Source organism: Salmo trutta, chromosome 18, assembly GCF_901001165.1.
Source record: "Salmo trutta chromosome 18, fSalTru1.1, whole genome shotgun sequence".
Taxonomy (NCBI): Eukaryota; Metazoa; Chordata; class Actinopteri; order Salmoniformes; family Salmonidae; genus Salmo; species Salmo trutta.
The window spans coordinates 57,273,693-57,286,519 of record NC_042974.1 but is presented as its reverse complement, the minus strand read 5'-3'; the positions used below and the strand labels follow the sequence as shown (position 1 = coordinate 57,286,519).

At 40.9% G+C, this 12,827-nt stretch overlaps 1 protein-coding gene across 1 annotated transcript; it reads right to left on the bottom strand.

The window, feature by feature from the left end:
- Positions 1–366: 366 nt before the first annotated feature.
- LOC115153568 (zinc finger protein 616-like) lies at positions 367–4,263 on the bottom strand. Its single transcript, XM_029699155.1, has 4 exons — positions 3,326–4,263; positions 3,082–3,185; positions 2,404–2,506; positions 367–2,096 (listed from the first exon to the last, which is right to left on the bottom strand). The coding sequence occupies exons 1-4, from the start codon at positions 3,609–3,611 to the stop codon at positions 1,153–1,155; spliced, it is 1,437 nt and encodes a 478-aa protein (XP_029555015.1). The 5' UTR covers positions 3,612–4,263; the 3' UTR covers positions 367–1,152.
- Positions 4,264–12,827: the final 8,564 nt, after the last annotated feature.

Genomic DNA, 12,827 nt, shown 5'->3' with positions numbered 1-12,827 from the left:
CTCGGGACTATAGTGAGTAGACTGGACCCTGGTTTTATGGAGACACAAATCAATAGTTTTTCCTGTACAGTGCAATATTTGTATACAGAAATGTGTTATTATTTGATCTTAGAACATGTTTTAAAACCCAACTAATGCTAATCTCACTTAAATATGAACAAAAATGAATCATTATTATTGTTTAGGCAATCATTTTTCATATGCCATGACTAAATACAGGTTATTTACACTTTTCTACTATTACGTGGGGGACTTTTTATTTAGATATTTTCAGAAATGTCATGACCCGGAAGTGCTTACTTTGTGTTGCTGACGAGAGGCTGGTTCTGCATCCTACTGGATGAGTCAAAAAAGTCAGCAATGTACTGGCCTTTTTCTTACAATTGTTTATTTCACAAAACCACATTTTCAGAGGAAATGTTTACAAAAATAATGTGTGCAAGATAATTCATATTTCAAAATGTCATACATGGGCCTTTGGGAGATATCATTTTACTAGACTGGTTGGCTTGGAGGAGTGTTTTTCCTAAAGAGAGGTAGTATTTTTTATATTACTACTACTACTACTACTACTACTACTACTACTACTACTACTACTACTACTACTACTAATAATAATAATAATAGTAGTAACAATCACTGTTTGTATTGTTCATATATTTCTTGCAGCACTTTTGAAATAATAATGGAGGTACACATACAAAATCATTTGTTTTAATTCCATTCCTTTTGTTATAAGACTACTCCTAAACTGTAAATAACAAATAGCCCAATAGAGACAAAATGTGTTCAGTCAAAATGTTCAAGTAGAATTATTCATGAATAGGTATACTCAGTAACAATACAATCTCCAGCACTAGAGCAACCAGAATAGTTTCTCTCTAGGTGAATTCTAAGAATGTGCTTCGCAGCAAACCTCTCACCCCACTGTATGTAGTATCTGGTGTGACTAATGAGATTACTTTGAGTCCACAAACTGCTTTTCACACAGTGGGCTGAGGATGAGTGATAAACAACTTCAATGATAAGAGTTACAAAAACACTCATTCAAAAGTGTATGGAATACTTTTTGGATGATTAACTCCTTCAGTCGAGCACCCGATTCCTTTTTTTGTTCAAGCTGGGCTGAAGCACGTTTGGGTATGCTTTCACTCACTGAAAAGTGGTTGGTAAAATACTTTCTTCTCCATCGTGGACACTGATGTGTCTCTTGAGGTGATTGGCCGATATGAAAGTCTTTTCACACTGTGGGCATCGGAACTGCTTGCATCCTTTATGTATGCTAAGGTGGACTTTGAGTGAGCCTGACTGGGCGAAGCGCTTGCCGCAGTGGCTGCAGCCATAGCGTCTCTCCCCTGTGTGAACGCTCTGGTGTCGCTTGAGGTTGCTGGAGTCGGAGAAGCACTTCCCGCACTGCATGCAGCTGAACGGCTTCTCCCCGGTGTGAACCCTAAGGTGTGTCTTAAGGTTCTTCAGACAAGCCAAAGTCTTACCACAGAAACTACAAATGAACCGGTTACCTGCTGTGCCGTCTTGGTTGTAATTCACAGCTTCGTTATTATGACTGTCATGGGAGACCCAACCATCCGTCATTACCAAGGCATTGGATCCAGTCTCCATGCCTTTTCGCACAGTCATGTGAGGCTCATCTGAGGGCAACGGCACCCTCTGTCTATTGTCTCTGTAAGCTACAGGTTGTTTGTGCTCAGTTATGGAGTGACTCACCTTGTTCATCGAAAAGGGAAAACTATTCTCTGAATCAGAATTAATATGTACAACATCCACATGAGAGTAAGAGCACTCGGGAAGATCAGCCCCAGGACCCTGGGTGTTAAGGGCCCCAAGTTGTCTGGGGGGCTCAAACATCATACAATCAAAGCCCACATGGTCAAGTATTCCATCACCATCTTCCAATGCTGGGGTTTGAGATCTTTTGTTCACACTCAGATTTTCATTTGATTCTGGCAAGAGGCTTGGGTCCGTTTCACCACTCACCCATATACAAGAGCTGGCGTTCTCCTGTTTGCTGATTGATTGAGCAGCCTCCGTGTCGATGTTGGAATGCCTTTCTCCTCCAACACTGGGATTTAAAGCTCCTACAACATCAACAACACAGTGTGTGAATCACTGAACTGGATGCTAATGAAGGTAATCAAATACTACACATCAGTCAAAGGATATGAGCAATTTCTGAGAAATGTATTAGTATAAATCTAGTCTATATGAAAGCCAAAAATATTGGCATGAAATCTGTTCTACTTATAATTAAATCAATTTATGAATTGTATGCAGTACAGTCTAACATTATTGCAATCATTTTACATGACAGTATTCATTTATCATGTTTTTTTCCCAAAAGGCATAATGAAGACACTTTATTAAGCCCGTCTCCCATTTAATTACCGGTACTCAGTCTCTCTCGTTGGTCATGATTGTCCCAGGCTTCTTCCCGCCTCTCCTCTTTGATGGTAAGTGATTTGGGCTTTATCTCATCCAACGCAGCAGGCTGTTGGACACAAGGTTGGGTAAAATCAATTGGGACGCAAGATATAATTAAGCAATAAGGCACGAGGGGTTGTGGTATATGACCAATATACCACGGCTAAAGGCTGTTCTTAGGCGCGACGCATCGCAGAGTGCCTGGACACAGCCCTTAGCCGTGGTATATTGGCCATATACCACAAACCCCCGAGGTGCCTTATTGCTATTATAAACTGGTTACCAACGTAATTAGAGCAGTAAAACTAAATGTTTTGTAATACCCATGGTATACAGTCTGATATACCATGGCTGTCTGCCAATCAGCATTCAGGGCTGGAACCACACAGTTTATAACTGGGAATAATCCACTAACTGTGAGAAAATGTACTCTGTACAGTCACAGTCAAAGACAGCTGAAAAAAATATGTAACACAAGAACACTAACAGAACAGTAAACAGATAACACAGGATGACTTGATTGCAAGATTACCACTTGCATGGGTAAGCTATATGTCATATTTACATTCAGACCTAGGTTATGTTGATAACCACTGAAATATTAAGCTGCCCTTTCTGAAACAAGTGTGGACAAATGCTTACCTTTCTCTGTGTGGTAGTCTGTCCAGTATCACCTGAGGACTTTCCGTCCCTAAACAGGCTGGTGACCAACTGGGAATCAACTCCTCTCCGACAATGTACCTCGCCTAAAATTAGCAGACAAGAGAAATTGTTTACATTCACACACAACACACTTTATCAATGGTGTCTTGATAAGTTCATTTCTAAAATGATGTAACCGATACATGTAGTTAGTATGTGTTCTATTGGAACCGCCGAATCTTACCGCTTGATGTCCTTTTCGATTCCATGCCAAAGTGAGTTCGAGAACGACTGTGCGCGAGGATTGAGCTTCCCATTCCCGCTCTCGGAGCACTCGCACGAGACACTTTCAGCTCCATCATCCGTAGTTTTCTCCTCAACGCTTCATTCTCCTTCTGCCCTTGAGATATCTCCAAATGCAGGACCGCATAGCCATTGTCAACAAGCTCGCAGATTTCAGCCACGGCCGCGTTAGCCAAAACCTCCATGATGGAGGCTAGCTGAGTGTGAAAAGCAACGTCATTTGCCATTATTTGACCGAAAATGGTCTTCGAATAAGTAATTGTTAATGGACGTGTAGTGTAGAAGCAATAGACTGTTGAAAAGTACAGCTAGATGCAGACACCTCGAAATCAAATTTAGTGTAGTTCACTAAAAAGTAAACAGAGGACCACCAGCGTCTGTCGCCTTTTCTTCTTTGATAAGGTTTAATGACAGTTGGCATCCAATAAATGTTGCATTACCGCCACCTACTAGACTGGAGTACAACTCCCTTATACTTTGCTTGAAAAAAAAAAATAAACAAATACCTTACCATCTACACCACTCACAAAAAAATCTAATAATAAAAAAGTAACACCACCAAACTCCACGATTTAATTGTATTTAGTCCTACCTCAGGCCAACAACCTGAAAGGATGGGAAACCCTGTAACTCTTCTGATGTCAAGTCTCGTATACCCAAATATCTCTCTGCAGCTGCCAACATAACCTACATTTTCTGCGACTTACATTCCATCCGTGCAGTACAGTTGATAACAATTTCAATAAATGCAAAAAATCAAATCTTACTGAAACATATCAATTGTTGGCCTATCCCTCTGTACTGGTACAGATCTACTACACACACCACTCCTTAACGTACGTCCTCTCAGGATCCCTCCCCCTTGACCCATCTTCCTCTACTTTCTTCACTGCCTCAGCATATGACAACTTCTGCACTACTCTAACCCTGGAAACCTCAACCTGCTTCTCTCACACGGGACATTTCTGATCCCCAGCCCCATGGGCACCCCTACAATTAACACATACCACTACTTTCCCCAATTTCTTCTTCTTCTTTTAGCTTTATTGGCAGACTACAATCGATACGGTGTATTGCTGCCACCTACTGTACGGGTAGTGAAAAAAATATATACAAATCCATAGCAACCATAAGCGTCTCTTGTCAGTACCAGGGTCTTCTTCTTCGTGGGAGAGGCTATACCAAAGATGTTTTATAACTAACCCAAGATAGACCAGAGCCTGTCGTTTCCAATGGGAGCAAATCAATTAAATCATAGTGGGCAGAACAAGAACAAGCAAGGAGGTGAACAGGGCCAAGCACGAGCTAGTGAGATCCTATTGGCGCGTTCTAGCATTTAATTGTATATTTCTGTTATGGAACGCCTACAATCAATCAAATGTCTTTATAAAGCCCTTTTTACATCAGCCAATGTCACAAAGTGCTATACAGAAACCCAGCCTAAAACCCCCAAACAGCAAGCAATGTGATGTGCGAGTGTGCAATAACTAAATTCGCCTTTGCACTCCTCAACAACATTTTTTTTTTTACTTTGGCAAAGGGTAAAGTCTACAAAACGCAGTCCACTCTGTTTGTTACAGATTCTAGTTTTGGAAACAGAAAATACTGTGGAGATCAAATGTTTCATTGATGAGAAAATTTGCAGAATGGCCAAAATCCATATTGGCTATGTTCTCCCCCTGGCTGCCACTAGGCTTCCTCCCACCACCATATTTGGTAGCGAGTGGAAATGCCAACTGGATGCTTCACATTTATACATCTGGTGAAACATCTGTATGGAGCAAGATACCTGCCAAAAGGTTTCACGTACGTATCGTTAGGCTCGTAAGAAAATCCATACGTAAATTGTTAGGATCGTAAGAAAAGCCATGCATGAAACATTACACGTAAATGTAAAATTACGTCTGTGAACATACAAACACCATGTTGCGATTACGGACTAACATTTTAGGCTTGAACAAATCATGTGTTGCAACTCTGATGTACAATAATACCTTTTAGAGTTTTGGCAGTTTCATCTCACCTACAAAAAAACGTACACCAAACGGCCTGTGAGGAGTGCTACGAGAACAAGCATAACACAGTAAAAAAAACAGAAGTCAAGGAAACCGGAAAGAGTTATCCTGCACGCTTTCAAGTTAAAAGTCTCCATTCTCTATTACTCAGTTGAGTTTACTTCACATTTAGGTAGCTAACGTAATGGATTTGTTTGCCAGCGTGAGTCTAGATAGCACTAGCTGTATTGTGCCTACAACAGTGAAGTTTCAGTCCGCTAGGTGTATCTCCACAGCATTGGCATCCCCATGCATGCACCTTATTAAAATATGACTAATCCAATATCGCACCATCCCATTCACTGGGCTCTGTCTGCAATCATAACCAGTAGTATCTACCAGGAATAATAAATCATAACCAGTAGTATCTACCAGTAATAATGAATCATAACCAATAGTATCTACCAGGAATAATGAATCATAACCAGTAGTATCTACCAGGAATAATGAAACATAGAATAATAATAGATGTTAGGTGAATCTATGAATTATGTATAAACACTGGAGTCTTTCCCACTGTTTATTTCATCTCTCAAAATCTTGCCAAAGCATATTCTTTAGGATTGGTTAATATGAATTTTAAATAATTGCAAATTATTTAACCGGGGTCATGAACTTGTGGACTTTGAAATGAACAAGGGAGAGGTTAAATGTTGACTAAGTCTGGCATAAGCTTATTCCAACACTTTACGATAACTCTGTTGCAGTGGTCTTAGGTCGTCTCCGTATAGGCTATTCCCTCCATCGCGACACTGCTGCCCAGTTGAAGAGCTTGTGATCTTCATGCAGAACCACAGCATCATGTGCCTTCAGAAAAGCACCCCTCAGCCTCAGAAGATGCCCTTCTGTAGGCATGCAGCCATAGAGTAATTATACCCTAATGTAAGCCTATTTGGCTACTAGCCAAATAAAGTGCAGAGCATGCATGATGCGTGCAACTTGTTTATTTATAAAGCACTTCTTTTAAAACTACCTCCATATATATCATCATTATTTTCCACTAGATATACTAATTTTAAAACCAGATCACAGATGTGGATTACATTAGAGACTCCTGCGGTCTCCACAGAGTTGGGTAGGACTGCCTTTAGTTCCTTTGCACCTTATTTATTGAACAAAATGCAGATCCAACTTAAGTTAGACACTCTGGTGTCCCTTGCCCATTTCAAAAATGTTATGGAGGATCAATATGATGTTGTCTGTGATTGTTTCTGTTGAATTGTGTCTTTGTTTTGTATGTTTGAAATGTTCTTGTCTGTATGCCTAAAACTGTACATGTCAACATGTTTACACAGGGCACAGCCGTAAAAGAGATCCAGGTCTCAGTCTGTATTCCCTGTTAAAATAAAGATTTTTAAAAAATGTTTAAAATAAACTTGTCATTCCAACATATTTGAACATTTAATTCATCCTTCATTCAGTTCAGTGAGTCAGTATGTCATCCATTCAGTAATTTGTCTGAGTTGCAATAGGAACTAAATCAAAGAGAATAGAACAGTCTTATCCATTTCATTATTGAAATCCATGTGTGTATTTAAAATTATGTTATTTAGCCTATCACTTTAATAATTCAACGTTTTAATTTAGGCATATCCAAATAAAAAATAGTCTTTCTACTTGTAGGCATTGCAATTTCGGCTATCATTTTGGGTACTGGTGTCTTGCGGAATCATTTTTGAATTCTATTTGTGTTTTAGAACTTTTTATTATTATAAGACTCCCCTTAAAAAGAGACCCTAGCTCACAGGCCTCTAAAAGTAGCAGATAAATCTGGCACTCTGTTTGATAGGTTTATAACAACATTTTTTTTTTTACTTTGGCAAAGGGTAAAGTCTACAAAACGCAGTCCACTCTGTTTGTTACAGATTCTAGTTTTGGAAACAGAAAATGTTGTTAGGCAAAGTTATTGTCAATTAATAAATCTTGTGACTAAGCTAAATAAAGGAAAGAAGAAGGGATTCTATCAGCACAAAATGTATGAAGTAAAGGCAGATGGGAAAAACTGTGGAGAACGTTGAACACTATTATGGGTAGGAATTTGAACGTCTGCCTCTTTTGTTGAATCAGAGGGTATATTACAAAACCACATGACATCACAAACTACTTTCATGAATATTTTACAGGCAAAGTGGACAAGTTGAGGAATGCTATGATTCCAACATATGTCATATACCCTTATAAAAGATTGTATCATGAAGGAGAGGCATTGCATGTTTGAATTTCATACACGTAGATCCCCTGAACGCAGCTCACTTTCCAGCTCACGTTCCAGCCCACACTCTCAAACACATAGATCCCCTGAACTTAGCTCAATCTCCAGATCCCAATCACCTGAATTCTGATCACCTGTTCACACACCTGTATGTCATTATCACACACTATTTAGTTCAGTTCTTTGCACCACATCATTGTGAGGCATTGTTTGTTTTTTGACACCCTTCTATTTGGAGTGCTCGGTTTCCTGTGAATGATAGTTTTTGCATGCATCACTAATGAAGCCTTTTACCTATTCCCTGCCTGTACTTTAGCCTATCGGATTTCCTGTTATCAACCTATTGCCTGATCTCCCGGACTACGTTACTAGCCTTTTCCCTGCCTGTACTGTTGCCTTTTTGGACCCACTGTGTATGACCTTCTGCCTGCCCCTGGACCCAGCTACCTGCCTCCTCCTGTGGTCCTTTACAATGAACACCTGCTGCGCCCTGCGCTTGAAACCAGCTCTCTGTCTCCCATCGTGTTCATTACATGCACCTGTACCCATGGCGCCTCTAATCCATTCCACATTAAGTCTGTACGTTGTTTTGCTGTAATATGACTCTGGATGAAACTGCACCTCCACCCCCATATCTATTTCTGTCCCTCCCGAACAAATTGTTTCCATGTACAGAGATCTCAGCATCCTCAAAAGTAGAGTCCAAGTGAGTCTCTGATATTGCCAATACATTAATATTGTTTGACTGCACTAGACAGCATATTTCATGAATTTTGTTCCTTAAACTACATATATTCAAGTGAGTAATTAACAGACCTTTCTTTGGTAGATTTACAGTATTTTTATGTCCAAACATGAATCAGCAGTTGGAATCTGAGAGAGAAAGTCAGTGTGTGTGGTGGTCTGGAATTACTTGTCTGTCGCTCCTCCTAACTCCTTGAGAGGGAGGGTTAACAATCAGTTTGTCATACCTCAGATATGCTATGTCACCTCATTCTCGTGCAGCCTTCATAGCTGGTATTAGTTCCTTTCTTCTTTGACGGACTGCATCTGAGAAATCCTCATTGACGATGAAGGACCCTTTAAGAATTTCACTACAATTGACCTGGGTCTGGTTCCATTGGCACCATCAGTGCCCTCTGGTTTCCCAGACCAGTGAGCACGTTCCAGCTCAACCTGTTGATCCAATTGTAGCTCCTCAGAAAACAGATTTTGAACTTTGTCCTCTGATTCTGCCCATGTCTCACTTTGGCTCTCCTGGATACCATCTATTATAAGATTATTTCTCCTCGATTGTCCATCCAGGTAATCAGCCTTCCCAGACATGTTCTGGAGGGCCTCCCTGACTGTGGTGATTTCATTCCGCATAGAGGAACAGTTCATGGAAAGTGTATCCTGTGTGGTCTTCAATACATCCACATCCTTCTGTGTGAACTGAAGGCTGGTTTTAATGTCTGGTACATCTTTAGTCAGGTCGTCCAGCCGTTTGTTGGTAGACTCCATGATCATTTGTATGAAGCTTTTAAAGTTATTTTCCTGCTGAAGTATCTTTTCCTTATAGAAAACGTTCTGCTTCTCCAAGAGTTCACGTACCTGCCCAGCAGAGATGTGATCCTCGTCTTTTTTCGAAGGCATGATAGTACTGATAGTAGGACGAGCCCGCTATTCACTCCGTGAAATGAGAGACACCGGCAGTAGAAAACTCTGGAAATCGGAGGTCCTAAAACTGAGACAAATAAAAGTGCCGCCCAAAGCCACAAGGGCTAACCGCTTAGCATGCTTGGTATCCGGCAATAGTAGACCAGGTTGCCTAGCTTGATTGCTAGCAGCTAGGTTAGCTGCTTCGCCAATGTAGTACCACCTTGTTTGAGCAAGGATCCTGGGACATATATCAGCGGTCCCAGCGTTAACGCTAAATGCGTCCCAGGATCCAGATATGAATAGGAAAACTATAGTAAACTTTTATTAGTTAACTAGGTAGTTTGTTCAAGTAAAACAAACCAAGTCTCTAGTCTTGTACTGATCGTGTTGATGATGTCGTCCTGCGTAGTCCCATAGAGTGTCTCATAAGGGTGGCGCACAATTGGCCCAGCGTCGTCCGGCGTGATGGGGTTGTGCAAGGCAAAAGGCTATAACAAGCCTTCACTAAAACAACTGTCAAAATGCCTAATATAAGGCCTACAGTCCATTCTCCCAAATACTGGAAAAAAGTGTGATTCATTAGGTTACATTATCAACACAGTAGCCCCAAGCAGATATAAACAATATATGCAATTATGTGGCCATTAAATAACACACAACATCATGGCATATTTAGATAGCGGAATAGGCCTAGCCTAAATAATATAAACTTTTTTGCTGCTCAGGCGGTTATTTTAGAAAAGGCTCTTCTGTGTCTATAATTATCTCACAAGTCATTTGCTGAAGGCCCATCTACTGGTATAACGCCGTTATTGAATGCAGTTCTAAAACAAGCTCTAACGTCTGGGCTGGAGTTGCTTGATTGACTTGCTATGTTCGGTTCATGTTCTTTGCAGATGTGGGTGCGGCAGGTAGCCTAGTGGTTAGAGCGTTGGGCCAGTAACCGAAGGTTGCAAGATAGATTCCAGTCGTTCTGCCCCTGAACAAGGCAGGTAACTGTTCCTAGGCCGTCATTGTAAATAAGAATTTGTTCTTAACTGACATGCCTTGTTAAACAAAGGTTAAATAGAAAATGCCACATTACTGACAAAAGTTTGTAAGTTTAAAAAAGCTCTGTATCCGAGTAATGGAATAATTTGTAAGTCGCTCTGGATAAGAGCGTCTGCTAAATGACGTAAATGTAAAATGTAAGATTTGAATGTGTAAATGTTCATTCATAGTCTTAACATAGGATTTGTACGTTTACAGATCTAATTTTACGTTTCACGTATTGGCTTCTCTTGCGATCCTAACAATATGGATTTTCTTACAATCCGAACAATACATATGTTCAACCTTTTGGCAGCTATCTCAGGGACAAAGTTGTGGAGAAGTACAGAACAGGGTTGGGTTATAAAAACAAATCTGAAACTTTGAACATCCCACGGAGCACCATTAAATCCATTATTCAAAAATTGAAAGAATATGGCACCACAACAAACCTGCCAAGAGAGGGCCGCCCACCAAAACTCACGGACCATGCAAGGTGGGCATTAATCAGAGAGGCAACAAAGAGACCAAAGATAACCCTGAAGGAGCTGCAAAGCTCCACAGCGGAGATTGGAGTATCTGTCCATTGGACCACTTTAAGCCGTACACTCCACAGAGCTGGGCTTTACGGAAGTGTGGCCAGAAAAAAGCCATTGCTTAAAGAAAAAAATAAGCAAGCACGCTTTGTTTTCGCCAAAAGGCATGTGGGAGACTCACCAAACATATGGAAGAAGGTACTCTTGTCAGATGAGACTAAAATGTAGCTTTTTGGCCATCAAGGAAAACGCTATGTCTGGTGCAAACCCAACACTTCTCATCACCCAGAGAATACCATCCCCACAGTGAAGCATGGTGGTGGCAGCATCATGCTGTGGGGATGTTTTTCATTGGCAGGGACTGGGAAACTGGTCAGAATGAAGGAATGATGGATGGCGCTAAATTCAGGGAAATTCTAGAGGGAAACCTGTTTCAGTCTTCCAGAGATTTGAGACTGGGGCGGAGGTTCACCTTCCAGCAGGACAATGACCCTAAGCATACTGCTAAAGCAACACTCGAGTGGTTTAAGGGGAAATATTTGAATGTCTTGGAATGGCCTAGTCAAAGCCCAGACCTCAATCCAATTGAGAATCTGTGGTATGACTTAAAGATTGCTGTACACAAGCGGAACCAATCCAACTTGAAGGAGCTGGAGCAGTTTTGCCTGGAAGAATGGGCAAAAGTCCCAGTGGCTAGATGTGCCAAGCTTATAGGGACATACCCCCAAGAGACTTGCAGCTGTAATTGCTGCAGAAGGTGGCTCTACAAAGTATTGACTTTGGGGGGGTGAATAGTTATGTGTAACCGATGTGAAATGGCTAGTTAGTTAGCGGTGGTGCGCGCTAATAGCGTTTCAATCGGTGACGTCACTCGCTCTGAGACCTGAAGTGATTGTTCCCCTTGCGTTGCAAGAGCCGCGGCTTTTGTGCCGCGATAGGTAACGATGCTTCGTGGGTGTCAGTTGTTGATGTGTGCAAGGGTCCCTGGTTCGAGCCCAGGTTGGGGCGAAGAGAGGGACGGAACCTACACTGTTACATATGCACGCTCAAGTTTTCTGTTTTCTGTTTTTTGTGTTATTTCTTGTTTGTTTCACAGGAAAAAATATTTAGCATCTTGTGTAAATCAAATGATGCAAACCCCCAAAAAATATATTTTAATTCCAGGTTGTAAGGCAACAAAATAGGAAAAATGCCAAGGGGGGTGAATACTTTCGCAAGCCACTGTACGTCACACATTTTGGGCACTAGGTGTGGCCATATAGCCTCTCCCCATCTTCTTTTTATTCTTTGAGGTTTATTGGCAGACTACAACCGATAAGGTGTATTGCCGCCACCTACTGTACGGCGTTGTAAACAATAGGAAAAAAATCCAATGTAAGTGGTGAAAAAAAACAAAATACAAAAATAGACACTTTAAAAACCATCCCACTCCTCCAGTCACAGTCCAATTCAAATCACATCCCTACATGCTCAGGGGCCTGTGAGGGTGGAACATTCTTCGACAGGACTCCTTGCATGGCCTCAGCTGTAAAATCACTGATTCACAAAATACGTTCAGCTGCTCTCACAATGATGCCAATTTTCTCCGATTGCTTCTCTATTTGCACTGTGCAGTTTATGGACATTGCAATAAATTATTCAAAGTCCACCTTTTTAACATGCATTATATCAGGATCCCTCGGCTGACGAGAAACATTAACGGGGGCAGGCTGTACTCAGATAACAATTCTAGGGGGAGAGAACATTTTTGTACTGTTCCCTGTAATGTTCCTGAGATGTTTGAGTGTCCAGTTTTCTGTTCAGGGAACATTCTATGAATGTTAGCAAAAACCTCCTGAGAATCTATACTGAACAAAAATATAAAAGCAACATGCAACAACTTCAAATATTTTACTGAGTTACAGTTCATATAAGGAAATCAGTCAGTTGAAATAAATTCATTATGCCCTAATCTATGGATTTCACATGACA

Coding starts and splice junctions, on each gene's coding strand:
- LOC115153568 (XM_029699155.1), bottom strand. CDS start 3,611: ATGGCAAATGACGTTGCTTTTCACACTCAGCTAGCCTCCATCATGGAG. Junction 3,186..3,325: donor ATCGAAAAGGACATCAAGCG/GTAAGATTCGGC, acceptor TGCTAATTTTAG/GCGAGGTACATTGTCGGAGA. Junction 2,097..2,403: donor ACGAGAGAGACTGAGTACCG/GTAATTAAATGG, acceptor TTGATGTTGTAG/GAGCTTTAAATCCCAGTGTT.